General features: G+C 37.2%; 1 protein-coding gene across 2 annotated transcripts; it reads left to right on the forward strand.

The window, feature by feature from the left end:
- The first annotated feature begins 2,859 nt into the window (after window positions 1–2,859).
- On the forward strand, window positions 2,860–27,843 carry plcb2 (phospholipase C, beta 2). Of its 2 annotated transcripts, none has more exons than XM_038294499.1 (32): window positions 2,860–3,075; window positions 3,234–3,311; window positions 3,875–3,943; window positions 4,801–4,941; window positions 5,785–5,864; window positions 5,990–6,043; window positions 6,120–6,195; window positions 6,317–6,417; window positions 6,590–6,750; window positions 6,832–6,978; window positions 9,636–9,793; window positions 10,430–10,512; window positions 10,646–10,730; window positions 11,022–11,232; window positions 11,329–11,414; window positions 11,493–11,589; window positions 11,683–11,767; window positions 11,883–12,007; window positions 12,252–12,403; window positions 14,043–14,207; window positions 14,281–14,380; window positions 14,472–14,576; window positions 14,959–15,023; window positions 15,114–15,204; window positions 15,286–15,696; window positions 15,876–16,059; window positions 16,422–16,563; window positions 20,946–21,010; window positions 21,444–21,497; window positions 21,673–21,730; window positions 23,109–23,192; window positions 26,855–27,843. In XM_038294499.1, the coding sequence occupies exons 1-32, from the start codon at window positions 2,992–2,994 to the stop codon at window positions 27,023–27,025; spliced, it is 3,768 nt and encodes a 1,255-aa protein (XP_038150427.1). In that variant the 5' UTR covers window positions 2,860–2,991; the 3' UTR covers window positions 27,026–27,843. The 2 variants fall into 2 exon arrangements, with proteins under 2 accessions (XP_038150427.1, XP_038150428.1); XM_038294500.1 differs by having other exon boundaries at window positions 15,114–15,171.
- The last annotated feature ends 125 nt before the right edge of the window (window positions 27,844–27,968 follow it).

The following is a 27,968-nucleotide window of genomic DNA, read 5'->3' on the forward strand; positions in this document are numbered from 1 at the left end:
TTTACCTCTTGGATTTAAATTGTGAATTGGTTTGAACGCATTCCAATTGGTATAAATTAGTTAAAAGTTAATTTGAACAAATTCGAAAGTCTTGAAGATAAACTTTAGTTCTCAAAGACAAATTCCATGCGGAACTGTAATATAATTGCATCATTCTGTTAATTATGGATCTCAACCATGTTTTTTCTTCTTCTTTGTACATAGTAGCCTAATTTAGTTGAGTTTGACTAGTTTAGTGAAGAGTTTTTAACTGAAATATGTTTGACTTGAAGCTGAATGATTTTTGTTTGCAAAGTCTTATATTTTAAATGGAAGTTGTTGTAAATGTATTCCATATATGTGCTGTTATCTGTTTGACAATTATTTGAGCTCCATTCACACTTTCATTTGCTGTTCTAACATGCAGTCATGTGGACATTTGTTCATTGAACAATATATGACAGTCCAAATATTATTTGATTAAACAAAATAGTTACCACCCCTGCTGGGGTGGGCAATAATTATAATTGCACAATACCCCTGAATACCTTCTGAGGAAGGTGTTACAGGCCTTTCCAATACCGAGGGAGTCGAAGGTACGCCCCAGGGCGTACTAGAGGGACTATGTCTCTCGGCTGGCCCTGGATTGCCTAAGACTTCTCCAAGAGAGCAGCTGGAGGATGTGTCTGAGGAGAGGAAAGTCTGGGAGTCTCTACTGAGACAGTTATCCCCTGCAACCTTTATCTGGATAGGCAGAAGAAGACAAACATGAGTACAAGGATTAACCAGTACCCCATGAGATGTTTAAAACTTGAGATAATGTTTTAGAATCTCTCCCCACCACTCATTTGTGGGGGTGAGCAGTTGGGGTTAGTGGGGCATGGTCAAGACAAGGGAAAGTGGCAGCTGCCCTAATTCGAACAATGGAGAGTCAGCACGGATACATTTTGTAAGAGGCCTTATGGAGCTGTGTGGGGAGTTTGAAGTGTGGCTAGAGGTGTTGAGGCCTTGTTCTGCTCTTGAGGCAGTAAGGCCGGGACGCTTTTAGTTCTAAAACTGAGGCTATGATGACTTAAACATGTCCTGTTTGTACCAATAAGAAATTCAGCTGCTATAACCGTCGCTCAACCCTAAGAGGGCAGCACCAACTCAGACAAATATTGCAGGATGAAACAGGTTTACATGAAAATGTTAAATATTGCTGAACTTACATTTTAATAACACCCTTAGGCCCAGTTTAGGGCCTTTACATTTAAGTGAAACAAAAAAACAGGTGAATTAGATTATGTTTTTCAAGAGACATAAAGTGTAGATTGCAGTAATTAGGCACATTTAAACGTTATGATAGGAACAACATCCTTAATATAATTTATGTACAAACACAAATAATACATGACTACCTATAAAGGGAGGTTTTAGGAAAGTATTTATATTTGTAGAGATTTATTTTATTGAAACACACTGAAAAGTAAGGTATAAAAACAGGACTAAGTTACCACAGCCATGTTACCCCTGAACTTAATTACTATACAGGTTTCAACAGTTTGATATACCTCTGTCTCTCTTTTGCAACAGTTTAACTTAAAATGACAATTTCTTAAATAAGTCCTTTAAATCATAGTAAATGCAAAGTTGTTGCAGCTGTGTAGCTCATACTACCGGTACTTTCATCCTAAGGTTTTAACGTTAAGGTAATATGGAGAAAACATTTGGGGTCAGTCGTTTTTAATTTTTCTTCAAGAGGGGCAGGAAGAACGTGTGCATTTGGTCTCATTAGGTGCACCTTGAATAAACTGACCTGACAGTGGTTCCCTTAATCTCCCTCCTGTGGCTCCTGCTCTGACGCACTGTTTTCACTAGCTAGTGCTCAGTCAGAAACTTCATTTGAATGGTATCCAAATGACCTTTGTTGAAACAGAAGCTGGCCTCCAGTGTCCAGGGCCCAGTTGTAAGGGAGGGAAATTACGCTGGACTGATGGTTGTTGTGGGATAATATGCCAAAGAATCAGAATGCAATGTTCTTGTAATAAACTTTTAAGTAAAACACCAATGAAAGAGATGAAAGAAAAGAATTCTTGCAAGTTTAAAAAAAGATATAGACTTAATAAATAAACCTCGATAAAATGTCTTTATTCCTAGTTTTTATTTTATTATTTTTTTTTTTATCAAAGACTGGTCATATCAAATACCCATAGGACAATTTATTTACCAATCAGTTCACTCGAACTTACATTAAAACCATCTTCTCAATTAGTGTTGTCACGTTTTACTAACTTTTTAAAACTCTTTTCCCAGAGAGCTTTATCGTGATTAGGATACAAAGAATTTAATTAATGTCAGTGAAAAAAACTGCATCACTCATTAAAAAGAAACAGTCATACATTTCTTCTTTTATTTCTATTGAGTATTAACTTAAAACAGTGCATGGGAGTCCTTCTTAACTCATATGGATAGATCTTGATTTTATTTGTCTCAGAATGCACAATGCAGTGTGCTATTACTTGGGAGGAAAATGAAAAGTAAAAATGTCTTTTTATTTGACATCTTAAAGGTATGAAAATTCATCTGTTTTAATGCTTTATCTTATACCTGCAACATCTTATGCTTTGCAGTCTGCAAGTATTGGAAAACTGCTCGGAATGTCAAAACATTAGTGTCCTTCCACTGACATGCATTAATGAGGGCAAAAAAAGGTCTGAAGAGGGAAAAATATTATGTTTTGATTAAACAGCTTGATTAAAAAAAATGTAATGTTGTAATACCGCTCACTGAATCACAGGTGTTTGGCTTCACCTTTCGTCTAGTCATATATGTCTTCCCTGACTTGATTTGCAATTCATATTGACTTAGGGTGCGTCCTGACTAGAGTCTGATGGGATGAACTTCAGCTTAATGCATCTTTAGGGTTTGGACGGAAGGATAAGCTGGTCAAATGGTCTAGTCATGGTGAATATTCAGACAGAGATTTTTTTTTAGTTTTAGTGGTGATGAAAACTTAGCTCAGGAAACAGAATGAATAAGAAAAGATACTTTCTTGACCCTCCAGAGGTCAAAGACTACTTGGTCAAAGGAGAACGGTTTACCAAATGGTCGGAGGTAATAAATATCTTCTTTTTTTTTATCATCTCGAAGCTTTGTTATTTAACCCAGCTCAAACACGACCTCTCCTCAGGTTATGTGTGTTGTAACTACTAACTTGTTTGAAACAAATGCATACAATTTGTGTAAAAGCCAGTTCTCTGGTCTTTTCTAAGGACAAAACAAAGACTGTTCCCGTCACCATGAAGATGGATCCAAAAGGTTTTTACGTCTATTGGATGAACCAAAGCAAGGTAATCAATTTGAAGAGATCTTGTCGATTTAAAGAGGCAATTATTTGCATTCGGTAAATGAAATTAGTAAGATAGAAAATAATCTTAATAAGGGTTTGGTTAAATTATACACTTTTTATGTGCCCTTTTAGTTTATATTATCTTAAGGCGGACAGAACAATCAGAACAATCGGCAACTATAATGTTGGCAGGTTGTCATAATAGCCTTTTAAGCACCAGATCAGCTTGTCCATATTATTGATTAAATATCTGAAATGCAGGTTATCATGTCCCAGATTCAGACCCCCTTCCTGCTGGAGCAGCTTTTGATAGGTGCTAATGTGGCCTGGTGTTCTGTTTTTCAGGACATCAGAAAACCACTGAGGATTTAATCCAATCAGTGAATCGTGTCTGAGTTGCAGCAGAACGGCCTAGTCTTAAATGTTACTTTAAAAAACGCTAGATAAATAATCTCACAGGCAAAGAAAACCATGTAGTTTTTGTTGTTGAATTTAAAAGAATATTTGGCCCAGTGCCGATATGAAGAATTTACTGCAGGAAATGACTGTGATTCTTGTTTTTAGGAGACAACATTCCTGGATGTTGCTACAATCAGAGATACGAGAACAGGAAAATATGCAAAACTTCCCAAAGTGAGTATGGCATTATCACTTTAATATATTGTTTAATATTCTGGAATGTCTTTGCAATTTAGTCAAATGGAGGCTGCTTCTTGTGCAGGAATCACTGCATGTATGCAAATATGAAGTTGAGCCCTTAGCTCACCCATTAATTTGAGAAACATATTTGAATTGCAAAAAACAGCTGTGGACAAATGTACAAGGCATTCTGCCCAACTACAGATGAAACACACAGATGCACCAGAGCAAAAATAAGCATAAGCACACACAGACTACTGAATGACTCATGATCCAGGTCCTCAAGGATTATTCTTGTTTTTCTTTATGTTTTGATGAGCTAAGATTGGCCAGTTTTTAGTTTCTGTGGATTTTTTTTTTGCCCTCAAAGGCTTAGGAGTGAGAAAATGCAGTCATCTATCATCATGCCTCACAGAAAGGGAAATGTATTTCCCTAGAGTGCTGCAAGAGCTGCATAATTCCAGTCAGGGTGCAGATGGAAGCACATCTTCCTATTTGGCCCCTAAGGAGTTGTTGAGAAAGCAGCTCCAAGGCTCACGTCATTTCTGCATCACTGATAGTGGAATGGCACTGATTAACTGTAGGGAGGCATGCACAGGAAGGTCCCACCTAAAACAGAACTGTTTTCCCCTTTATGTTGTGTGTTTCTATGAGCTCTTTTGGGAGCCTATGTGTTTGTATAAAAATCTCAGTGTTTGTGCCCATGTTTGCATAAGGTGCTCACCAAATTTGCATGGAAAGGTGACTCTGGATTGGAGTCTCTTTAGATTCAAGATTGCCTGTATTTAACAGCTTAAGAAAGAAAAAATTAAGATAGATCTTATTTACTAATGTTTGTCTGTTTTTCACAGCATCCAAAAGTCCGCAATGTCTTCAACTTGGATTTCCCTGACAGCAACCACCTTGCCAAAACACTGACCATTGTCTCAGGGCCTGACATGGTGAATCTCACCTACCATAACTTCTTTGCCTCCAAAGAGAAAGTGACTCAGGTAAAAGCAAACTCCTGACTGAAGCTGTCTGCTATTTTATTTGCAGAAAAAGCAGAAACAAAGACAGAAGCTGTCTGCTATTACACAACAATCCTTTGCTCCCCCTCTAATGAAGACCTCACTGCTTCCTTTTAACTTGGATTAGACTTTTTGTTGTCACTACTTAGATTTGCTCGGCTAAACTAAATTACAGATTTTCTTTGATAAAATGCAACATTTCATATTTATTTCTTTTGCAACCTGTTGCAATTACTTTCTGCTTATAAATACCATCTATAGTCAATACATGCATAGTCTCTCTGCGCATGTAAATAAATATTTATATCCTGTATAGCACTTCTGCATAGAAGCAAACTACATTTATTTGATTTGTGCTTGTGATAGTACAATGACAATAAAGTTTAATTTTATTCTATTCTAACATTTATTTTCATTTTCTTAACTGCTACTATCTTCACACCATCTAGTGGCAAAAGAGAGAAGTTTTTATATTAATTCAAACAGTTGAGCATTGCTAAAGTATTGATGTCATGTAAAACTTGTAGTCGGGTAACTTACATAATGCTAAGTAATAATAGATCATATTAATAGAATATATTCATAAAACATTTTACATTTCAAATGAGACCTAAAAAGAAAAATAATCCAAGGTTTTTAAAATGTATAATGATTCAAATCCCAAAACTGTGGCATGCTGATTCTCAATGTAAAACATTAAATGTTTTGTTCCTTACATGACAAAAAAAATAAAAAGATTAATTAGAACTAATACTTTTGCAGTGCAAATCTCCTTAATTGATCACTTTGAATATAAAACAATACCATTTATTTTTCTCTTCAAAGAACTGGGCGGATGACATTCTTTCTATCGCATACAATGCTGCAAGAGCTAATGCATGTAGACAGGTTTTCCTGGAGAAAATGTAAGTAAACATCAAATAATGTTGCACTGCTGTAGATGTGAATAACCAAAGCTTTGTACAAAATAAGATTAGGCTGAATCAACGCTCACAAGATCACAATATAATTCTTGTGACATCAATTTCAGATATGTCCGCCTTTCTCTTCAGACCAACAAGGATGGGAAAATTCCCGTGAAGAAGTAGGTTACAGTATAACCATTGAGGCTCTGCGTTCTGTGTATTCTCCTGTCTGATGTATAGTTGTGTTTCTTTAAGCATTTACAAAATGTTCCCTGCTGATAAGAAGAGGGTGGAAAGTGCTTTAGCAGCAGCTCACCTCCCAAAAGGAAAGGTCAGGAACAAAACAAATATTATTTGAGTAAAGAAAGCATGTCAAAATTTACTTTTATTTTATTATTATTATTATTGGCTGTTTATCAAAATGTGATTTAAAACAATTTTTTTTTTGTCAGTATGACACCATTAAGCCTGACGTATTTACTGAAGATGCCTTCAGGACCTTCCTGACAAATCTCTGTCCAAGACCAGAGATTTATGAGATCTTCACTTCATAGTAGGTCATCACATTGTTTTTTTTTTATTAAAAGAACAACATTATGTTGTTGTGACACTTTAACTCAATCCAGTCAAGACATGGTCTACAGTGGAGCTCAGTGGACTCTAAAGGGTTGAGCCCCATGAGGTGCATTGCTGATGTTATTGTCATGCTTCATTCTGCACTGCAGTTCCAACAAACCTACCATGACGAAGGACAATTTCACCAAGTTCCTGAATGAAAAACAGCGGGATTCCCGGCTCAACGAAGAGCTGTTCCCACGTCTACGGCAAGACCAGATCAAGGCCCTCATTGACAAGTATGAGCCGGTCTCCAATAATTCCAACAGAGGTAAAAACTCTCAGCAGATCATCTTCTTGTTCGATAATGCGTTTGAACTTTAGCTGTAACCGTTTTTCTATGAATCTGCAGGTCTGATCTCTCCAGAAGGTCTTTTGTATTTCCTGATGGGTCCAGAGGTATCAGTTGTCATTCAGGACAAGCTGGCCAAGTGTCAGGACATGAACCAACCTATACCCCACTATTTCGTCAAGTCCTCCCACAACACATACCTTACAGGTTAGAAATTGATCTGACATAAAACTTGAGATTATTGGTTCTTTAAATAGAAAACAGTTTCAGGACATTCTCACATGGATGGGCATGTAGGAACCAGGGTGCTCAGGTGGGTGGCCAAAAACTAATAGACACCAAAACCAGCTCAGGGTCAACCTGTACTAATAACAATGAAGCTATATCTATATTTTACAAATAAATCAATGAAGATGGAGCAGATTTTCATGAGGCCCTTGCTAATACAGCTTCACACATATTTATGTATTTGTGCGTTTTACATGATTCTATGGCTCTATATAATATATTCAATAAATAAATTTAGCAAATGATCTTTGAATACATAGTGTCATGATCGGTTTACGAATCTGACTCACATGCAGAGAAACCACTCAGAGAACAAGGAAAAAGTTTAACAGATTTATTGAGGGGGGTAAAACAGGAGTTGGATCTGGGACTCAGTGAGCTGGTAACCCAGAAGCGAAGTTGATAAGGGAAGTTCAGTGGTCAGTTCAGGTACCGTGGGAATCTTGGAAGCACTTCGATTTTGCAAGAATGGGACTCACGTTAAAGGGGGGCCTTGTTAGTCCATGAATCCAGTCTGTGTGGTAAAGCCAGAGAAAAGTGCACACGTTGGAGGGCGGACAGGCTGACAAGCGTTGGACCCGGAGGAGTAGTGGAGGGGACTGTCACTCGGATTTCCGATGGGTACTTGAACGGAACATTTGGAGGTTTTCCCCTGCTCAGTGTAACTCGGTTTTTCTTTCCAGGGGAGAGATGGTCCAGGGAACCAGTAACACAGGAAAGCTTCCTGCCGGGGAACAAAGACAAAAAACTCGTTAGACTCAGAGAAACAAAGCTAGGTTAGACTCAGCTAAATTCAGCTTGGCTAGAGTACCCAAAACTGGCAAACACTCTGGCCTTGAGGTAATGATAGCTCACTGCTCAAATACTCCTCCAGATAATGGTCCAATGAGCCGCAGGTGTGCAGGGAGGGCCAACGAAGACAGGGAACCCCCTGGTGGTGGAGAAAAGACAAACAGTACACACAAGCCTAACACATAGATGACACTATAGAGACAAAATCTCCCCCATAAAACTAATTAACAAAGGATCATTTATTTTTTATTAGTCCTCTTTAATTTTAGCCTTTTACTGTGAGAAATTAATGGAATGAATAAAATAAATTTACAAACTTTAAGAATGTCAAATATGATATTCTTTATGATAGTACTACTGCTACCACCCCTCTGGTTACAGGAGAACTGCTTGTTCCAGAGGTGGCCAATAATTGGCAACCCAAGGCCCCCTGGCCCCCTCTAGACCTGCCCCTGGTTATAGACTGGGTTGGTCTTCAGGCATTATACAGAACTTATGACTGTGCTGCTTATGCGGTATTATTTAGGTCATCCTGATACATTATCTTAATACAAGTGGTGAACTATGTGTAAAAAGTTGCTTGGTAAAAAATCCACTCAAGCTAAAGTACTTAAGTTGGCTACTCACTTTTGAAAGTACTTTAGTAATTAAAATTACAAATAATTTTTTCTGATATTAGTACATTGATGTATAATTTCTAGGGTAATTTTACAGAACCTTGTAAAACCAGAAACCACCTGATGTATTGAAGCATAGAACCACTACAAATACTACACCACCTATAAAGAACTTTTGCATAGAAATGCCAAAAAAAATAACGATGACTATTTTATTTATTTATTTATTTTTTTTTATACATGCCAAAAAGAAAACAGAAGAGTCTTGATTCTTCACCCACTTTCACTTTGGATTAGTGGTTTAATGTTAAATCTATTACCACTAAGAAATTACAACTCTGCTCTCCTCCTATTGAACAGCTTGGACATATGGCAACAACACACACCTTTAAGGTTGGTGGAGGATTTTCACAAATTAAAAAAAAAAAATGCACATACACAACTCTGTACTGCCCCCCCTCCCCCCGAGAGGGAATGCCTACTAAACGCGTGCAAGAGCATGCACGACCCTATTCCTTCTCATGCACGCTCTCTTTAATAGTTCCTGTTTGCATTACCCATACAAACTTACTTTCCAAAAGACGATTTGCAATTTTTCCACTATGTCAGACTCACCAACGGTAAGTGAAAGTGGGGACAGGCATGTGGACGGCCTAACGTAAACATACCACCAGAATGATTGACAATTAGGAGGACCACTTATTTAGATGATCCACCCAGAAAAAGCACATCCTCCACTATAACTTTAATCAACTACAAATAATATCTCCTCTGAGGTGTTTATGTTTGTGAAATATCATTCAGATCTCTGAAACAGTGGTGTCCAAATTCAGTTCTCAGGTGCTGGTATCTTTAATGTTTCAAGTGCATTTCAAGAAAGAAAAACAGCAACAGCAGATTACACAGCTAAGCTGTGCGAAAAGGAATGAGTAAAGACCAGCTAACTAGAAATGTAAGGAAGTGAAAGTTACAAGCCCCCCCCCCCAAAAGTACTCAAGTAAAAAAAGTACTTAAGTTGAGTAATCAAGTAAATGCACTTTGTTACTTTCCAACACTGCTTAATACTATGTTCCCTTGTTGTAGCATTAAAGTATATTTTGCGATAAGTTTGTAACTTTCAAATGCATTTGCAGGCTTTCATATATTTTCTCATTTCTCACGGTTCAGCTGGCCAGTTCTCTGGTGTATCGTCCCCAGAGATGTATCGTCAGTGCCTGCTGTCTGGATGCAGGTGTCTGGAGCTGGATTGCTGGAAAGGAAAACCTCCAGATGAAGAGCCCATCATTACCCATGGCTTCACCATGTGCACCGAAATTCTTTTCAAGGTCATTACAAATTTTTTTTTTTTTTTTTTTGAGATTTTTGTAGGTTTACCAAATTTTTTGCTCAATGTAAGCAACATGAATTCTCAAAAAAGTACAAGCACAATATCTGCCACCTCCCCCCAAAAAACAAAAACAAACAAAAAACCCCCAAGCAAATAAATACAAATGTGCTTATTTTTTGTTTTATTTTGATTTGGTTGTCAATCAGCACAACCAGAGACAACCCTAATTTCCAAAGCAGGACACAAAATGTAAATGAAGGAAGGCAGGCAGGCGCTGTCTTCTCACACTCCTTACTTCCATTTATGGACAGCTGCAGCTACACAGTCTCAGGGGCATGAGTGCACCTTGGTTCAGTTTGTTTTAGTGAGAGGGGGGCTCAGCATTGAAACAGCTTGTGCATTCATTATAAATCATAAAAGTTTCAAAGAGCAGTGAGACAGATTCAGGTGGTTTAGATTCTGCAGCTATTGATTGTTTCAATAATTGGTTGTTTCGACATTTTTTGTTTAATCTAAAGAGAGTTGCTTTTAGTAAATTAGCATTTTAAAATAATAAAAAAAAAAGTATGTGGTATTATACAATTCTTCTGCTGAAAAAACATACAAAATACTTTATCTGTGTGTCATTTAACAGGATGTGATCGAGGCCATCGCTGAGAGTGCATTCAAGACCTCAAAATTTCCCGTCATTCTCTCATTTGAGAACCATGTTGACTCGTAAGAACCTTTCTTAATAATAACATAATCTAAAAACATATTGACGCCATTTTAAAAAGGAATATCAATTGAAAATAATTAAATTTCTTTTGCAGATCTAAGAAAATTAACAGATGTTTTGTTTTGTTTTCAGTGTGAAACAACAGGAGAAGATGGCTAACTACTGCAAAACCATATTTGGTGATGCTCTGCTGACAGAGCCCCTGGAAAAATACCCTGTAGGTTTATTCTTGTGACACAACTTTCTGCCAAATAGATAATTCAGATCTGTTTTTAAGAAATTGAAAGAAAAAAAAATGTGTTTTTAAAATAATAAGAACCGAAACGCTCTTTTGTCGTGGACTAAATCATCTATTAAGTTTGATAATGTTCAGTTGAATTAATTTCACTTTTCAAGAACCTTCTGTGCAATTACAAGTATGAATTTACAACCTGAAAAATTTTGAACTATCATAAAAAATATTTGATTGAATTTACTTTATTATTTTCTTCCTAACTCTTGAACCAAGCTCAAGCCAGGGCAGCAGATCCCGAGTCCATCTGAACTTATGGGCAAGATCCTCATCAAGAACAAGAAGGGAAGCCATGAGAAGCCAGCCCAGACAAAGAAACCCAGTCCCACCGTCACTGACCAGACTGCTGCAGCTGAACCTGCCCAAGAGCCAAATGCTTCTTCTCAGGATGGAAGTGACCCAGCAGCTCCCACCCAGGAAAACCAAGGTGCACTCCAAATATCCAGCGAGCAACATTAACAGTATGGTCTAGGCTCATATGTTTGCAATGTAATACCCTTATAATTACTGTATGTGTTGGAAGCTGAGGGAGAGGGAGCTCCAGAAGACAATGAGGAGCAAGAGGATACTGAAGAACAGGATGAGGAGAAAATGAAGACATCAGATGAGGTGAAATATGAAAGTTTCATATTTTTCCACTAGGAAGTGAAAAAAAAAACACTTAACTACCCGTTGACTCTCCAACAGGGCACGGCTGGACAAGAAGTGACTGCATATGAGGCAATGTCTTCCATAGTCAACTACATCCAACCCAACAAATTCATCTCTTTTGAAAATGCCAAAAGTATACCATTAGCTTATACAACACACATACCTTTAAAAATTCTGTTAGAGTTAGAAATATTGTTTTTTATTTGTTTCTTGTTGTTATTTACAGAGAAAAACAAGAGCTATGTCATCTCATCCTTTGTGGAAACCAAAGGCGAGGCGATGATTGCCAAGACTGCTGTTGAATTTGTGGAGTATCCTTAAATCGAGTTACAGATGCTCCCATGCATTTAAAAACAACAAAACACAGAAAGTAATGAAAAAAGGATTTAATGCCTAAAATTATATTTCCGAAACCTTATTTCATAGATACAATAAGAGACAGATGAGCAGGATTTACCCCAAAGGAACACGAATGGATTCTTCCAACTACAGCCCCCAACCCTTTTGGAATGTCGGCTGCCAAATGGTGGCCCTCAACTACCAGACTATGGGTATGATACCACAACTACAAACAGAAGCCTCACATGTTATAAAAACAAACAAACAAACAAAAAAAACTAATACTTTTCTTTAGTTTGACAATTTTTTCCCCTTTAAAGTGCAACTTAATTTGTTCACCACTAGAGGTCAGTGTTGTGCCTATTTGTGCTGCACTGACCTCAGCTGTCATCTGCATCCCTTTTGCCTGTGTTGCTTCAGAAGCTGTTAATGAGTCCTGTTTCTGTGTATTTTAAGATTTCCCCATGCAGCTGAACATGGCCTTGTTTGAATTCAACGGCAGAACAGGTTACCTCCTCAAACATGATGTGTTGCGCCGTAGTGATAAAAAGTTTGACCCTTTCTGTGACAGGATCGACACTGTAGTGGCAAGCACTTTGACCATAAAGGTATGCTTATCTTTCTCTTTTTGCATGATCAAAAAAGCATTCTTCAAGCCAGCAGCTTAGAAAATAAAGACCACTGCACCTCTGCAATGCATGCACCTAAACTGACATACGGGAATAGACTATTAATCAGATAAGTAGTTGAGATTTTCTATAGTCACTTTGCTGAGCTGAAGAAAATTAGGTGAGACTATTTTAAAAAGGACAACTATGTATTGTGTTTGTGTTCTACAAATGTGGCATGGAATAAAAGATGAAATATTTGGCTCGCCTACAAAACACAATAGAAGCATCATACTGGTGGGGGAGGATGGGTATCTTTTCCTTAGCAGTGACAGGAGAGTTGGTCAGAGATGATAGGAAAATGAATTGAGGTAAATACAGGGCAATCATGGGAAAAAAAGGGTTAGCATTACAAACAATTAAGTTAAAACCTTTTAGAGACAACAGGCATAAGAAGCAGCCAGAGCTGCAGTAGAATTTTTTAGATTCAGGGTTTCCAAGTCCATTCTTTATGAGCTATTTCATGCAACTTTTAGATGCATTCCCTCTCTAACACATCTGAATTAAAGATTCTTTTGTTTCTTTGGGGCATCTTCCATTTGATTTAGGTTTGTTGGAGAAGAGATGCATCTAAAAGCATCAGCAGCTTTTGCAAACTGGATGTTGATACTTCTGGTTTATATAATATTTATGTGTTAAGACCCCATGAAAGTCAGTAACAGAACTTAAAAATTGTTTAGTCAGTCTCTTAGTACTCTAATCCAACGGTGTCAGAGCAAATTTACCAAGAATAATGATTAAACATGAAAATCTCTAAATTTGTAATGTTGACAGACGTACATTCATATAAATACTTAACCCATATTTTGAGATTTTTTTTTTAAATTTTACTAAATAACAAATTCCAATTCACTTGTTTACATATTTTTTTTTTTTTACCACAGACCAATTGAATAAACCATGTTGCATATTAATTAGTTTAATATATATATTTTTATTCTGTATTGGAAATAAATACACAGACAATTTCTCGTTTTAAATAAATAAAGTTTATTATTAAAAATCAATATGCATCATGTACCGTTTATTTAATAGCTTTCTGTTTAAATTCCCTAAAAAAAAAAGTGAATGGGAAATAGTTATGTAATAAAATGACATAAATGTTAAAATTGGGGTGAATATTTTTTGAGAGTAGCATAAAAAAACATAAGTATTGAAGGAGCTTCCTACAAATGCATACCATAAATGTTTTGCTGAAACTTTGGAAAACCATCATCATGTTCCAATTTTGTATTTTTTTCTTCTAAAGTTTGTAGTAAAATGTCAAAATTTAAGGCCACATAGAAGTGCAGCAACACTTATAGTGTTGCATTAAAACTCTTTTGCATGCTTCAGTCTGAGAAATAATTAGCTTGGGTAATTCTGGGAAGTGCGATCATGTTTTGTTTGGATTCAGTGTATTATATCAGCCTTCTGCTGTGACTAAAACATGTTTCTTAGTATTTTATCAGACCCTGCATGAGCCACAACCTCAGCTCTATTTATAACCACTGTTTCATTAGTGTGGATGGTACATCATTCATCAATTCTGTGATTTGGTATTTGTGCTTTATTGAATCTTATTCATCTGCCCCACCAGATCTATTCAGGACAGTTTCTTTCTGAAAAGAGTGTGAGAACCGGGGTTGAGGTGGAGGTGATTGGACTACCAGGAGACCCCAAGAAGAAATATCGCACCAAGTGGTCCACCACGCCCAATGCCATTAACCCAGTGTGGAATGAGGAGCCTTTTGTCTTTGAGAAGGTGGGCAGTGCAGCACTAAATGGGTCCCAGTGAGCATCCCTGCTCTCATACTGAATATGGATGTTATTTATAGATCCTGCTTCCAGAAATGGCATCTTTAAGAATCGTTGTGCATGAAGAGAATGGGAAATTTGTGGGACACAGAATAATCCCCGTCGATGCCATCCAGTCAGGTCAGAGAGCCTGCAAAACACCCCAGGGCTGTTCAGCAGCTCAAATGGAGATGCTACGTTGATAAGATCTGTTTTTATTTGTGCCCTTCAGGTTTTCATCACATCTGTCTACGCAGTGAGAGCAACATGCCTCTCACCCTGCCTGCTCTCTTTGTGTACATAGAGATCAAGGACTACATCCCTGCTGCCTTTGCAGGTGTGTTTTTTTTTCTTTTTCCACATTGGGAGGTTAAAGCTTCAATGTGCCTGCAAATGACAAGAGGGAAGTAAAGATGCAAAAAAGGGAATATCATCAATCATTACATACAATGATATAATTCAACTCTCCCAAAAATATAGTTGATGATTATATTGCATGTATTATAAATTTAAAAAGTCTAAAAATTCTGTGTAAAATATGATTTTATCAAATTTTCTGAAAAGCTGGAAGCCATAATTAAAAATATCATAAATTTATTAAATCTATAACCTTTAATTTATACATTGCAAAATGATCTTTGATAATGTTCATACTTACTGAGAAAAAGATGTGTGTTTGTGAAGGTTTTCCTGATCAATGTGTTTGACTCCATCCTCAGATTTCACAGATGCTTTATTTAATCCAACAAAGGGCACAGAAAAGACCTCAAAGACCCCTAAAGAGGTAAAATGATGATTATAAAACCTTACAGCTGTTCCTGGAAGATGACAATCTTAGCTGGATTGTTCCTGTCCTGTTCTCTAACCCCTGCAGTCATCATCTGACTACGTCTCTCCCTATGAGTTGCCGCTTGTGGATCAACCCCCTGCAGGTAAAGCCAAGGAAACGGAGGCCTCTGCTGAAGGTAATAAACTAGGATTCTGATCTTTATGTCACTCTGCTATAGTGTATAACTGCCTGATTTATGGTGTCATTACTTTTCTAGAAAAGGCATCATTGGAACCTAAACCAAACACTGACACAAATGACAGCCCAACTGAGTCTCCCTCTCAAAACAGCTCAGAAGAAGCTAAAGAGCAGCCTGAGCAGTCTCAAACCCTTGATGCCACTCCTGCTAAAGATGCTGAACAAGATGCAGGAAATATTGAAACTCAACCTCCTCCTGAAAACACTCCATCTACCGAGGGAGTGGGCCTAGAATCAGAGAAAGCTCCTGAAGCCAAAGAGGATGCTAACCTTAAGTCAGACAACAAAGAGGCACCTGAGGCATCTTCACCTGCTTCTGAGGAACAAGCTCCTGCAGAAGAAGCTTCTGTGTCTTCATCCATAGCAGCACATGCATCATCAGAGTCGGTAGAAGCAAGTGACTCATCTCAGTTGCCAGCTAGTAGTGAAGGTAACAAATAAGTGCTTCATCTGCTTCATCTATTTTCCCTTCTATCACTGCAATGTTATTAAAGGTTGCATAGCCTAAAAAATTAAAATCAATTTTGAAAGTATTTACTTAATCAAACTTTATTATGCTCTGAAAGAGGGAGGATTCCTGCAGCATTTTCCTGTTTTATTTCACTGCAGAGCCTTGCACTGTGACTGTTGAGCAACTCACTCAGCACAAGAACTATCTGAAGGTCATCAAGCGCCAGGAGAAAGAGATGAAAGATGCTGAAAAGAAATATCAGAAAAAAGCTGAAGATCTGATTCAGAAATACTCTGACTCCTTCAAGGGCATCAAGAAGAAGCTTTCACTAAAGAAAAAAGAGTATGTGGAAATTTTTTCACTGGTTTAAATCATTTTAAATCAACAAAAACAGGCTGTTTGGCTAAAAGAGGTTTTGATCATGTGGAAGTGTTCAGAGATTTTTCAGTTCACTGATTTGTGTTCCTGCAGAACCGTGCTGAATATTAAAGCGTGGCTATTGTTTTGGTCAGGGTTATCAGCAAGATTATCTCTAGATGCATGTATAATATTTAGCAATCTACCAACTTCCCTAACCGAATATTAAGTGATGCATACATTTATCAAACGGGTTTTGCCTGCAGTTCTTTTTACATACTTATTGTGCACTTATTAACTATTTCTTTGCAAATGTGCTAGCTTTAAATATGCTATATGTCTACCAGGGGGGAGGGCAACACGTCTGACAATAATGTGCAGAAAGAGAGAGTCCAGGAGCAAAAGAACAAAATGCAGACTGAGTTGCAGGCTCTATGGACAGAACAGTTTGATCAAATGAAGAAGAAGAAAGAGCAGTTTGCTACTGAGGTAAGCCAAACCTAAATTATAGTCCTCTGCAAAAGTTTTTTCCTACAATCATTTGAAAACTCTTACAGAGTACAAGCATAAACCTCCATGCATGATATCATTTGATGGAAAAAACAAAATCAATGTTTTATTTTGAGAAATAAAAAACAATAATTTTCTTAGATTTTTAATCAACTGAAAAGTGCATTGTGGATATATATCCCAACCGAGCTGTTGGTCACTGCAGCTCCTCCACAGTTGCCATAGGCCACTTGGTTGCTTCTCTAATTAGTATTCCCCCTAGAGAGGGCCATCTTGGTGGGTTACTGTTAATCTTCTATCCATTCGTATAATGCCTTTAAAAGATTTTCAAATCATGGGATAGCACTTTATAATCTAACTCCATATTATATTTCCACACAACTATATCCCTGATCTATGTGGTGCACGGGTATTGGAGTACAGGGATGCTACTCAGTGATGATGTTGGTAGCACTGCTGCCTTGCAGCAAGAAGATGCTGGGTTTGATTCTGCATGGAGTTTGCATGTTCTTCGGGTACTCTGGCTTCCTCCCATAGTCCAAAAACATGATAGTTAGGTTAATTGGCCTCTCTAAATTCACCTTAGGTCTGAGTGTGTGCATGAATGGTTGCTTTTCCTGTTTGTCTCTTTGTTGCCCTGCAATGGACTGACAACCTGTCCAGGGTGTACCCTGCCTCTCGCCCATAGACAGCCGGAGATAGGCACCAGCATCCCTTCCGCTTGGGATAAGCGTGACAGAAAACGGATGGATGGATGGATGGATGGATGGATGGATGGCTTAAAGCTCAGTGCCTGTTTTCCACAGTTCTATTACAGAGAAAAATGCTTAAAATTGTGCATTCTTTTTCTTAACTTTTCTTAATTTGCAAAAAGCATCACTTTTAGTTGACCTGTCACACAAAAATCATATTAAAACATTTAGCATCTTGATGCAGCGTCAACTAGCAAGCTCAATTTTTTAAAGTTATTTCTTTGGGTGTTTTATCTGAACACTGGCCCACTTTCTGCTTCCACAAAGGGATGCACGGGCAGCAGGGGGATCTCTGCAGACCTCATGCAAGACTGACAGCAAGCTTTTATTTATATTGACTCAGAGCAGCAATGTGAGTGCTTTTAAGGTGATTCACTCTGCACTAAATTGAGCACTTTGAGATAGTGGCTTAAAAAAAGCACATTTTAGCAAGATATTTTGCACCTGGGTTTCAGAAGTACTAAAGAAGCAAAAACTGTGCCCTTAGTTGAGTTCCCGATTTGAAAAATCCCTTTGCATGTGGTAAATGTTTATATTTGCATATTCTCTAAACATGAATTTGCGGAGTTTAGTCATTAGAATGTGATCTGCATACTAATGAAGGCAAACACACAAAAAAGGTTTGCACATGCTGTCTGGTTATTTACAAATGCAAATCACATTGTACCTTCTTAGAAGATCTTGCACCTGTTTTAAGACACGCAAACCTTCTGAAGACCAGGCCCTAAATGTTTCCTGTTAAAATTACTCATATTTGGTTAATTTCATGTTTTTATTCTAAGATCTGACCCACATGCAGAAAACCAAACAGAGAGACCAAGGGAAGGTTTAACAGGTTTATTGACAACTGGTAGAGGTGGGTCCAGTGCTGCTCTGAACACTGGCGAACCGGGACTGAAAGGTGAAGGGGAAGTTCCTGTGGTTAGTTCAGGTTCAGTGGGAAATTTGAGCTTTGATTTGGAAAAAAGGGAATAAAGGCAACAGGACTCACGTTTCTTGTAAAGGTGTCTTTCTCTGAATCCAGTCGGTGTGGTTCCAGTAATTGACTTGCTCGTTGGAGGGTGGACAGGGTTTACCCAGGTTAGGGTGTTTCCTTGAGGAACGGAGGAGCTGACTGCTACTTAGATTTCCAATGGTACTTGAACGGTTACTTGTGGAGGTGACTCCCTTGCTCAGTGTGAAGCTCAAACAATTCCTTGGGGAAAGGTTGGTCCAAACCTCCAGTTTGAATCCCCAGCGCAGTTTGAAGCTCAGATGATCCTTTCAGGAAGAGAAGGTCCAAAACATCCAGTTTACAGGATGACTTCCAAAAACTGGCAAACACTCTGGCCTTGAGGAAGTGGTAGTCAGCAGCTTAAGAGTCCTCAGGTAATGAGGCAACCATCTGCAGGTGTGTGAGAGGGCCAACGAGAACCAGGCGTCACCTGGTGGTGGAGGGAGAACATTTAAAACCAGAATCACAGAAAATTTTTTAAAAGAATATTTTTGTTTTTTTCCAAAATAATCAAGTTTTATGCTTGCTCTATGACTAATTAAAAAAAAACTGCACCTGACTTTATTGCCCATCCCCTAATAACAATTTTTGCATTATCAAGATGTCTTACAAAATCATCTCAGTCAAAATAATTCTGGTTGGAGGAATGGAACATTCTAGCAAGCAGCACTGGACCCTTCTCTACCAGTTCTCAACAAACCTGTTAAACCTTCCCTTGGTCTCTTGTGTAAGGGAAGACAAAGGCCCCAAATTTTCAAAAGATTCAAATACGGAGTGCTAAATTGAAATAGGATTGTTGAGATAGAAAATTAATGTGCTCATCAATGGAGTAAGGGGGCGATAGTGATAATATTAATAAAAAGAAATGAAAAGCCATAACATCCATCGATCCATTTTACATTACGCTTATCCTTGTTGGGGTCGTGAGGGATGCTGGTGCCTATCTCCAGCTGTCTATGTCTACACCTTAGACAGGTCACCAGTCTATTGCAGCGCAACAAAGAGAAACAGGACAAACAACCATTCACGCACACACTCACACCTAAGGAGAATTTAGAGAAACCAATTAACCCAACAGTCATGTTTTTGGACTGTGGGAGGAAGCCGGAGTGCCCATAAAGAGGCCATGCATGCATGAGGAGAACATGCCAAATCCATCCAAACTCCAGAAAGAAGAACTTCATCCAGGAATCGAACCCAGAATCTTCTTGCTGCAAGGCAGCAGTACTACCTACTGCTTCCTGTGTAGTCCTTTACACATGATAGTATTTATGAAAAATTATTTATAATTTATGCACTTCACATGTAAAATCTCAAAGTATACAAAAAAGTAAAAGAGGGGTAATAATATATACAAATATACATTATATGTCATATAAAGTGTAATCATTTAATGCAGCATCCCAATTTTAAAATCAATTCTATCAAATACTGAGAGCTGTTCCTTTATGGTGGGATCACCACTGCAAGTCAATTAGACCTGTTGACAAACTTGGCAAAGTTTTTAACTTCCTGATTTGAAATTTAAAAAATCTGACACTAAAAAGGACATTTTTATCCGATCGAATCTTAGAAACTAGTTATGGGTCTTTTTTCACATTCCCCCTCGACATCTAACCTTGGACAGTAAAAACAATCAGTTGCTCTTCAATCACCCAGAGTAGGGTCTTTACACAAAATATCATGATGATCATACTGTATAATGAATTACTTTTTTTGCTAATTAACTTTTGAATATTTATGTATATATATATATATATATATATATATATATATATATATATATATATATATATATATATATATATATATATATATATATATATATATATATATATATATATATATATATATATATATATATATATATATATATATATATATATATATATATATATCTAACCTGAGAACAAATAATCCACAATTCCTTACTTTCTTTAATCAGTTTCAAATACTGATAAGACTAAAAGCAAATAACAGCTAATTAGTAGAGTAATTACCTTTTAAACAAATATCAATTACATTTATTAGTGATATTTTATACTTTTTCCAGTTTTCTTAACTGTATCCAAATTGGACTCAGTCGAATATTCTTATATTTTTAGCTTTGAGCTTCTTTATTCCTTCCTGAAATCATGGAGTGGTTCTGTAGCCATGATAATAAGTGGGTTATTTTTGCTCTGTTAGATTTTCACAGTACAGTTGGACCTATTATTCTGTTCTTCTATTATTATGAGAAGGATTTTAAAATTAGAATCTGAAAGAGAAAATCTGAATACGTTTCTAATATAGCCTTTTAATATCTAGCAACCGCTCAGTCATCTCTTGGCTGTCTTTATTTAACTCAGAGTGATTTCACCTTTCTCCTGTAGCAGCTAATTTTATTTCTCTTTGTTGTGTGTGGGTTTTTTTTATCATTACAAAAGGCGTTAAGAGACTAAGAGGTTTTTCTCAATTAATACATTTAAATGGTACAGTGGCTCTGTTAGGTGATATTATAACTCTGGTCACACTAATCCCTTGCAATAAATAACTGAAGCATTAGAGCTGCTTATGTCTCATATGGGTCTTTATACTGACTGTGATTGTGCACTTTCTTTGTTCTGTTGTGACAGAGACTTGCTAAACTATTGGAGACGGCCATGGAGAGACACACCATTGAGCTGAAGACCCTGGAGAGGTAGGAGCACACATGCAAACCAATGGAGACACAATGCACACATCAAAAAAGCTTTGCTGATTCCCTCTAATCTGTATCCTGAGGTTTCAGTGGGACTCTGACTGTGTCCTGTGTGAGTCATCTGAGGTGAAAATCTTGACATTTGGCAAAGAGAATATATCAAATGCTGAATGAATCACCTCAGGAGGCTGGTTTTCCTATGTCCTTGGCTGGCTTATGGTGTTAGGTGTGTGTTGTCCAAAGTCCCCAGTGGGCAGATGGTTCGTTGAGGACAGTTATTACCAAACAGGTGTTTAAACAGCGTGGAAGCAGAAAGCAGCTCTGATAAGATCTACCCTGCAACTCTTCATTTAAATATATTTATTTTTTGTTTTGTTTTTTAGAAACTTGCTATTTTACATCACTAACCATCTTCTTTTCATTTTCATCATAGTGAAACCAAAGAAAAGAAGAAAGCACTAAAATGTTCCTCCACAGACAAGTCAAAGTAAGTTCATTTCTGAATTAGATTTTGCTTTTTCTCAGTGTTTTTCATTTTGTAATGTGAAACTAAAAAAAGTAGAATTTATCTAAAAATAATATTAGCTCTAAAAGCATCCTTAAATAAAAAGATAATTAATTTTCAATATACATGTGATATTATTTTAACTATTTTTATTCAGACTGAAAAGGGCCATGAGCACGGAGATGCTGGATGAGACGAGTCAGACGGATGCTGATGTAAGTCAACACCAATAGTTTTACTATAAGTACACTGGAACATATAGTTGTCTCCCACTTTATTATGTAGACTTTACAAGCAAATAATTGAACTAATTTGCTGTGCTATATATTTAACAGTATGTTCAAAGGATTTCTCTGAGATTTTGATCAATGTTGACAGGATAGTATCATGTAATTCCTGTAGGTCGTCTTGATGGCATATAAGTGATGCAAAACTGCCATTCCACCAAATTACTAAAGATGCATCATTGTATTTGAGATCGGGTGACTGGGGAGGCCATTGGGCAACAGCAAACTCATTGGCATGTAAAAGAAAACAGTTTGAAGTAATTTAAAACTGTTTAATCTCCGAGTTCTGGTCAAAGATGTTCAGAAACAGATGTCAGATGATTCAGGTAGGAAAAAAAATTGCCTCACCATGGCTGTCTTTCTTTCTAATTTGCCAACCTTGGGTAAGGTTGGATCACTCTAAGCCCAAATAAGGTCCAGAAAATAAAAAGAAAATGGCTTTTCCAAGTTCATCTTGTTGAACCAATTTTTATTTTCAACATTGTGACAATGAATTGCCAGTAAATTTGAATAAAAATTGTAAGAATTGTTACCCTAGGCATGTTACAGCAAACTTGTTTACATCCTGTATGCCCACATGTTGCTTCCACAAACACAGACACCGACATTGTTTAACTGTAAGTACTCCCACACCTGAAATAATCAGTGTGGATCTCAACCCACAGTAAGTCCTCATTGTCTAACACCAACAGTCTCTTTTCACCTTTTGAATACTCTGCAGCAGACCCTAACCGTGGGACAAGCTTAGCCATTACTCATAAGCTTCTCACAGGGAACGAGGAAATGTATGTGTGGTCGGTGACTCACTCAGCTCTGCTTTTGTTCCTCTGTCACCTCATCAGGATTCAGATCTGATATACATGAGTTAATGAGCAGCTACTTTAACTGGGCGCTGCAACTCAATCTGATATCCCGCCCCCCCCCAAAAAAAACTCTATCCCAATTCCACACATTTATTTGATCTGCATTGCAGAACTTATCAACTTAATCAGCGTTATACATTAATTACCACAAATACTTACATCACAAACGCTTGTTTAATCAGCGGTGGCACAGTATTGAGTGTTGGGGCTGAGTAGTCTTAGTGAGCCGAACTGGTGACTTAACTGTATTGATCCTCTCTCAGGTTGCACCCCACAGGGATACGTACGTAAACTCGCCGGGGAAACATGAGTAGATAAACTACTTACAGACAAAACAGCTATCTGTATATTCCTCTCCCTACATGCACAAACAGACAAATGGGTTCATAGGAGCCAAAAACCGCAAATCAATGTAAGATGTTTTGAATTTTCCTCTGTTACAGTCTGCAGAGTACAGTCCACAACAAGAGGCACTGATGAAGAAACAGGCTGCTACCCTGGAGGAAGTCAAGGGAATGACTAATCAGGTAAACACTCTGACATCAAGGGGCTTGTTTTTGGTTGCTAACATGATTTTTGATAGAAACCTGAAACTGAAATAGGGATGATAGCTTCCTTTGAGAAAAGTATTAATGCCTCATTAGCTGTTTTTTTTCTTGATATTTTGTCAAACTGCATACATAGACTTCTATTCTGTTGAGATTTTTATGTAATAGACTAATATGTATAATATGAATCTGAAGGAACAAATAAAAAATAAATGATGAAAAGAAGGAACTGAAAAACAAAATAGTATTTTGTACCCGTTCTCACCTGCAAAAATGTCCAGATTCAGTTGGATTGGAAAGATGGTGTCAGTGGACATTAATTTAGACTCTAGGTAGAGATTCTTAGTTGCTTAAGGTCCAGCAAAAACTGTGTTGTATGTATATGGATTTATTCTAATCCATTGTTGCTCTGACTGGAAGCTTTGTTTTCTTCATCTGTCTTAAAGGCAGTTCAAAATAAACTATGGACATGTTTATTTATTCATGTATTTGATGAAATAATGCCTTAGCACAACAGAGTATTATTATTATTTTTTATGAAATATTAATTATTTTCTTCCAATATGGAAGAAAAACACTTTCCTTCAAAGCCAAGCCAGCTCTTCCTATCTGAGTGGTGCCCATTTCATATTACTTTATCACATTAAATCTAAAGGCAAGATAAAGTCTGAGACCTTTCATGGTTAAAAGAAAAATTATTTTCATGAATTAGACATTGGCTTTAAAAAAAAGGACCTGCTCAGATTAGCTGCTAAAAGATGGACTTCATCTCAACATTGAGCCCTGCCTAACATCATCCCAGATCAGATATTTATCATGATCTTATAGATATGCATTAGGTTGTATTGGTCTATAAAATAAAAAGACTGTTGTGACAAATGTTAAAACATTTATATTACAATTTCTGGTATAAATATGTATCCTTATTGAACCTAAGTAGATGCACAAATACTGCTATAAACAATCTTTATTTTGTGCATCTACATAATGCGTAAGTGTGACACATCCAGTGAAGGTGATGGAACAGAAACAGCAGAACAACCTCCCACAGCTGTAAATGATGTCAAACCTCTTTCTGTGCAACGCTTGCCTTTAAATCGGAGAAAACTTGGCACCCAATGTTAAGAAAAGAGCTGCGAGATCATCAAGAGATTGACGTGTAAAGGCCAGATGGTTGGTGGGTCTTAACAATAGTATTAGCCTACAAATCCAGTTTCTGATGTGAGAAGCAGTGGGTGGACGTGCAAGTGCAAATAAATAGAGAAATAAGGACCAATTGAGCAATTACATAGTCTTACATTACAACCAGATGACTTTTTTTATTGGCATGCAATGTTCATATTTATTAACATCGATATCAGTTGGATAAGTAGGAAGAATACTCAGAAAAAATCCCCAAAATATTCTGTAAAATTTAACAAAACATACAGTTTCTTGTGTGAAGAAAATCACACCTGTCCGACATTTATTTGTTTCTAGAATACATGGCTATATCAAATTGGAGGCAGATAGACCATTGTTACTTAAGATTTAAAAAGAGATTTGGTGTGTTTCCAGGAATTTAGTTCACTGTTCTTGTTGAAGTAAGGTGAACAGAGAGTGAGCAGCATGAGGCCCTAAGAAAGAACAATGTTGCAACTCATAAGTCTGGTGAGGGATGTAAATAAGTTATTGGAGAATGTGGCCTTCTCCTGTATAAATTGAAAAGCATAGCTTGCCTGTTCACAAGTTTATTCAAAGCATATGGAAGTTTGCTAAAAAAAAAAAAGTCTCCAAGGACCTTAAAATGTTATCAGAGAAGCCAAAACAGGCTTTTGTTGGTGTTGATATGAAAGTCAATTCCGTTAAAGAAGCATTATGGAGTTTTCTAACAATACTGCCACCTGTGGCCAAAACACAGAGCTGAAGCAGTGTTCTGGTCTAATCTTGTCTCAAACTCGACAAGGTTATCTTTTTTACTTTTTTCATTCACCTTACCTGGAGTTGTCATTGGTTTCTGAGTTGAGCTGGTTGCTACTGAGTATCCACAAAACCCTTCTTGAATATAACACTTCAATTGTTTGCTAGTTCTGACCCATTCAACATGGACATGCTTAACATCAAAACCGCCAAACAGCGCAGGAACTTCTGATCTGAAATCAATTCAGGAAAATAGGCTACTGATGCATCGGTGCTGAACTAATGAGGTGTCAGTCATAAAGAGTACAATAAAAAGGCTATTTTAAAGATATTTTTAAGCAAAAATGTACATAATGTCTCCTTAGTGTAAGACATTGATTTAACTAAATATCATGAAGCACTCTAAGAAAATTATAAATGTAGAAAATTACATTTTCCAGAGAGAATACAAACAAAGGCCAGATCTTCTGCTGTTATGTCGTCTGGATAGATAATTTTCACAGCTCAGAACAGAGGACCCAGAATTAGAAACAGACAGGCGTACCTCTCAGAAGTGTTTATAAAGAGACCTCGGATCTGCAATTGAGCAGCTAGGGCATCTAATACTGGAATCTCTGCAGAAAGGAAAACTGTTTAGTGACCATGTAAATCTGATGAAGGATGATTACGAACGTGGGAGTCATTAATCTGGTCTTAGAGTTCAGTCCGTGCCCAGAGGAAGGAGTGGAATCGAGTCGAATGGCTGCCAACAACACACAGCAAATGCCATCCAGAGAGTTTCAGGAGCCAAAGCCTTAAAAATTGCAGAACTGGATGACGAGCAGATGCAAGCAGACGAAGAAAGGCAGGACTTTCAGAAAGACAAACCCAAAGCTGGTGTCGAAGAGGTACACAAGAGTCCAGGCCAGAAGATCAGAGATTCAAAGGTACTGAAGGGAAATCCAGGTCAAAGTCAGGAGGCAGATCCTGGTTAAGTGCGCAGGCAGTTCCGGCAGGAGTCCGAAGATAGCTCAGGCAAATAGATCAGAACAGGTACAGGCAGGCTCAAAGGCAAAATGGGTCAGGATCAAGCAATCAGAACAAAAACAGGCACGCCAGAGAACTCTCATCAAGGGCTAGAATAATCAGGCACTGATGACTGGAAGCAGGCAGGTTAAATAGAGTACAGGTGGATAAGATGAACAGAAACTGGGTGGAGCTAGGCAGGTGAATGGAATGAACCATTAAGCCATCCATCAGTGCCAAGATCATGACAATAATCTAATTATTCAAGACACCACATTATCAGTACATCATACTAACAGTGAAATACTGAGTTGATATGTCTTGGTTTAAGACCACCATTTATTTATAGAGAAGATGATTTTTTCTGATGGAAATAGAGGTAGGACACAGCCCGTCACCAAAGATCTTCTGGTTTGAAAAGGGGTCTGATTTTAAAAGTCCATTTTGGCCATGACTCCTCTTACACTAACTTCATCTGCCAGACTTATGACAAATTAGTCTGGATTTACTCTGACTGAAGAGCCCAAAATATTTTTCTAATGCGGATAAGATAGTTCCAGCTTAGAGAGTATTGACAGAACCTCAGCTTAAATCTGCTGAACTATCCTTTAAATCCAGCTCTGAAGTAAGATGTATTGTGTGTCAAAACAAATACAATCAAAGGAAATACAAACCGATTTTGCCATTGGGATGGTAGAATCGTTTTGAAAATTAACATTTCCTTTCTGTGCTTGCAGCTAATCCAGGAGGCGCTAAAAGAGCACGCTCAGAAAATGAGGTCTCTCCCAGAAGAAGTGAGGAATGCTGTTAATGTGTGCGTGGGGGCGCACTTCCCAGAACATGTTGATGAAACTGGGGACAAAAAGCCTGCTTGTGAAAGCTTCTATGGAAATGTCTTTGTGGGTTAGATGTACTTTGTGATCCTTTGTCTCTTCGCTTCATGCCTCTTATATTAATGCTTCCATTTTGTTATATAACCTTAAACTGGAACATTGCTTTAAAGTAGACAAGGATTGCTAGCAGAGCTCAGAGTGAATTTTAGAAATCAGATGTGCTATTCATAGCTGGAGTGTCCTTTAGGAATTAAAAGCCATTAATGTTATCCACTTGAATGTACTCTATCCCAAAGCAAGATGGTTTTAACATTTTTTTCTGACATTAAGAATTACTTCTTTCTGCACTCCTAGTTTAAAAACTAGAAATACATTTTCATCATAAGGTTATTTTTAGTATAAATCTAAAAGTCTGTTTGTCCAGTATCTTTACAATTGTGTATTTTGATAGAGCTTTCGGATTAGTCATTCAAAACTGATTAATAAAATAGAATTTAATTTTGAATGAACACATTTTAATCTTTATTTCTCCATCTCACAATAGATTTGTTTTTATTTGACTTATTTTGGATTTAAGTATTTAAAGGACTTGTAATATCAAATACTTAGCAGGCCTTTAAAGTAAAACCTTAATTGATTGGCTAAATATATTTCCTCTTTGAAAACCCAATGTTGTAATTTCCTTTGTTTTCATAGAACTGTGGCAGCATGAGCTACCTTTTGTGGAATGTAATAAAGTTCAATTCATTCATCCCTTTAATAGTAACATTTGCAAAAGTAGCATAAAATAAAATGAAACTTTAAAATGAAACTTTGAAATGTTAATGTAATTAATTATTTATCTATAAGAAATCTTTTCTGTAGTTAATAAACTTAAATCAACTCTTCATGCATTTTTTGTTTTTTTTTATTCACAGATTAAAATGAATCAAAGACATAAATCACAATGAGTTAAAATCAAGAATTATCCTGGAAAATTATGAACATCACTGAGCATTAAGCTGTCTGTTCCCCAAAT

Source organism: Cyprinodon tularosa, unplaced genomic scaffold (assembly GCF_016077235.1).
Source record: "Cyprinodon tularosa strain WSP-4 unplaced genomic scaffold, ASM1607723v1 ctg340, whole genome shotgun sequence".
In the NCBI taxonomy this organism is placed as follows: domain Eukaryota; kingdom Metazoa; phylum Chordata; class Actinopteri; order Cyprinodontiformes; family Cyprinodontidae; genus Cyprinodon; species Cyprinodon tularosa.

Coding starts and splice junctions, on each gene's coding strand:
- plcb2 (XM_038294499.1), top strand. CDS start 2,992: ATGAATAAGAAAAGATACTTTCTTGACCCTCCAGAGGTCAAAGACTAC. Junction 11,233..11,328: donor TCCCACCCAGGAAAACCAAG/GTGCACTCCAAA, acceptor ATGTGTTGGAAG/CTGAGGGAGAGGGAGCTCCA. Junction 15,697..15,875: donor GTTGCCAGCTAGTAGTGAAG/GTAACAAATAAG, acceptor ATTTCACTGCAG/AGCCTTGCACTGTGACTGTT.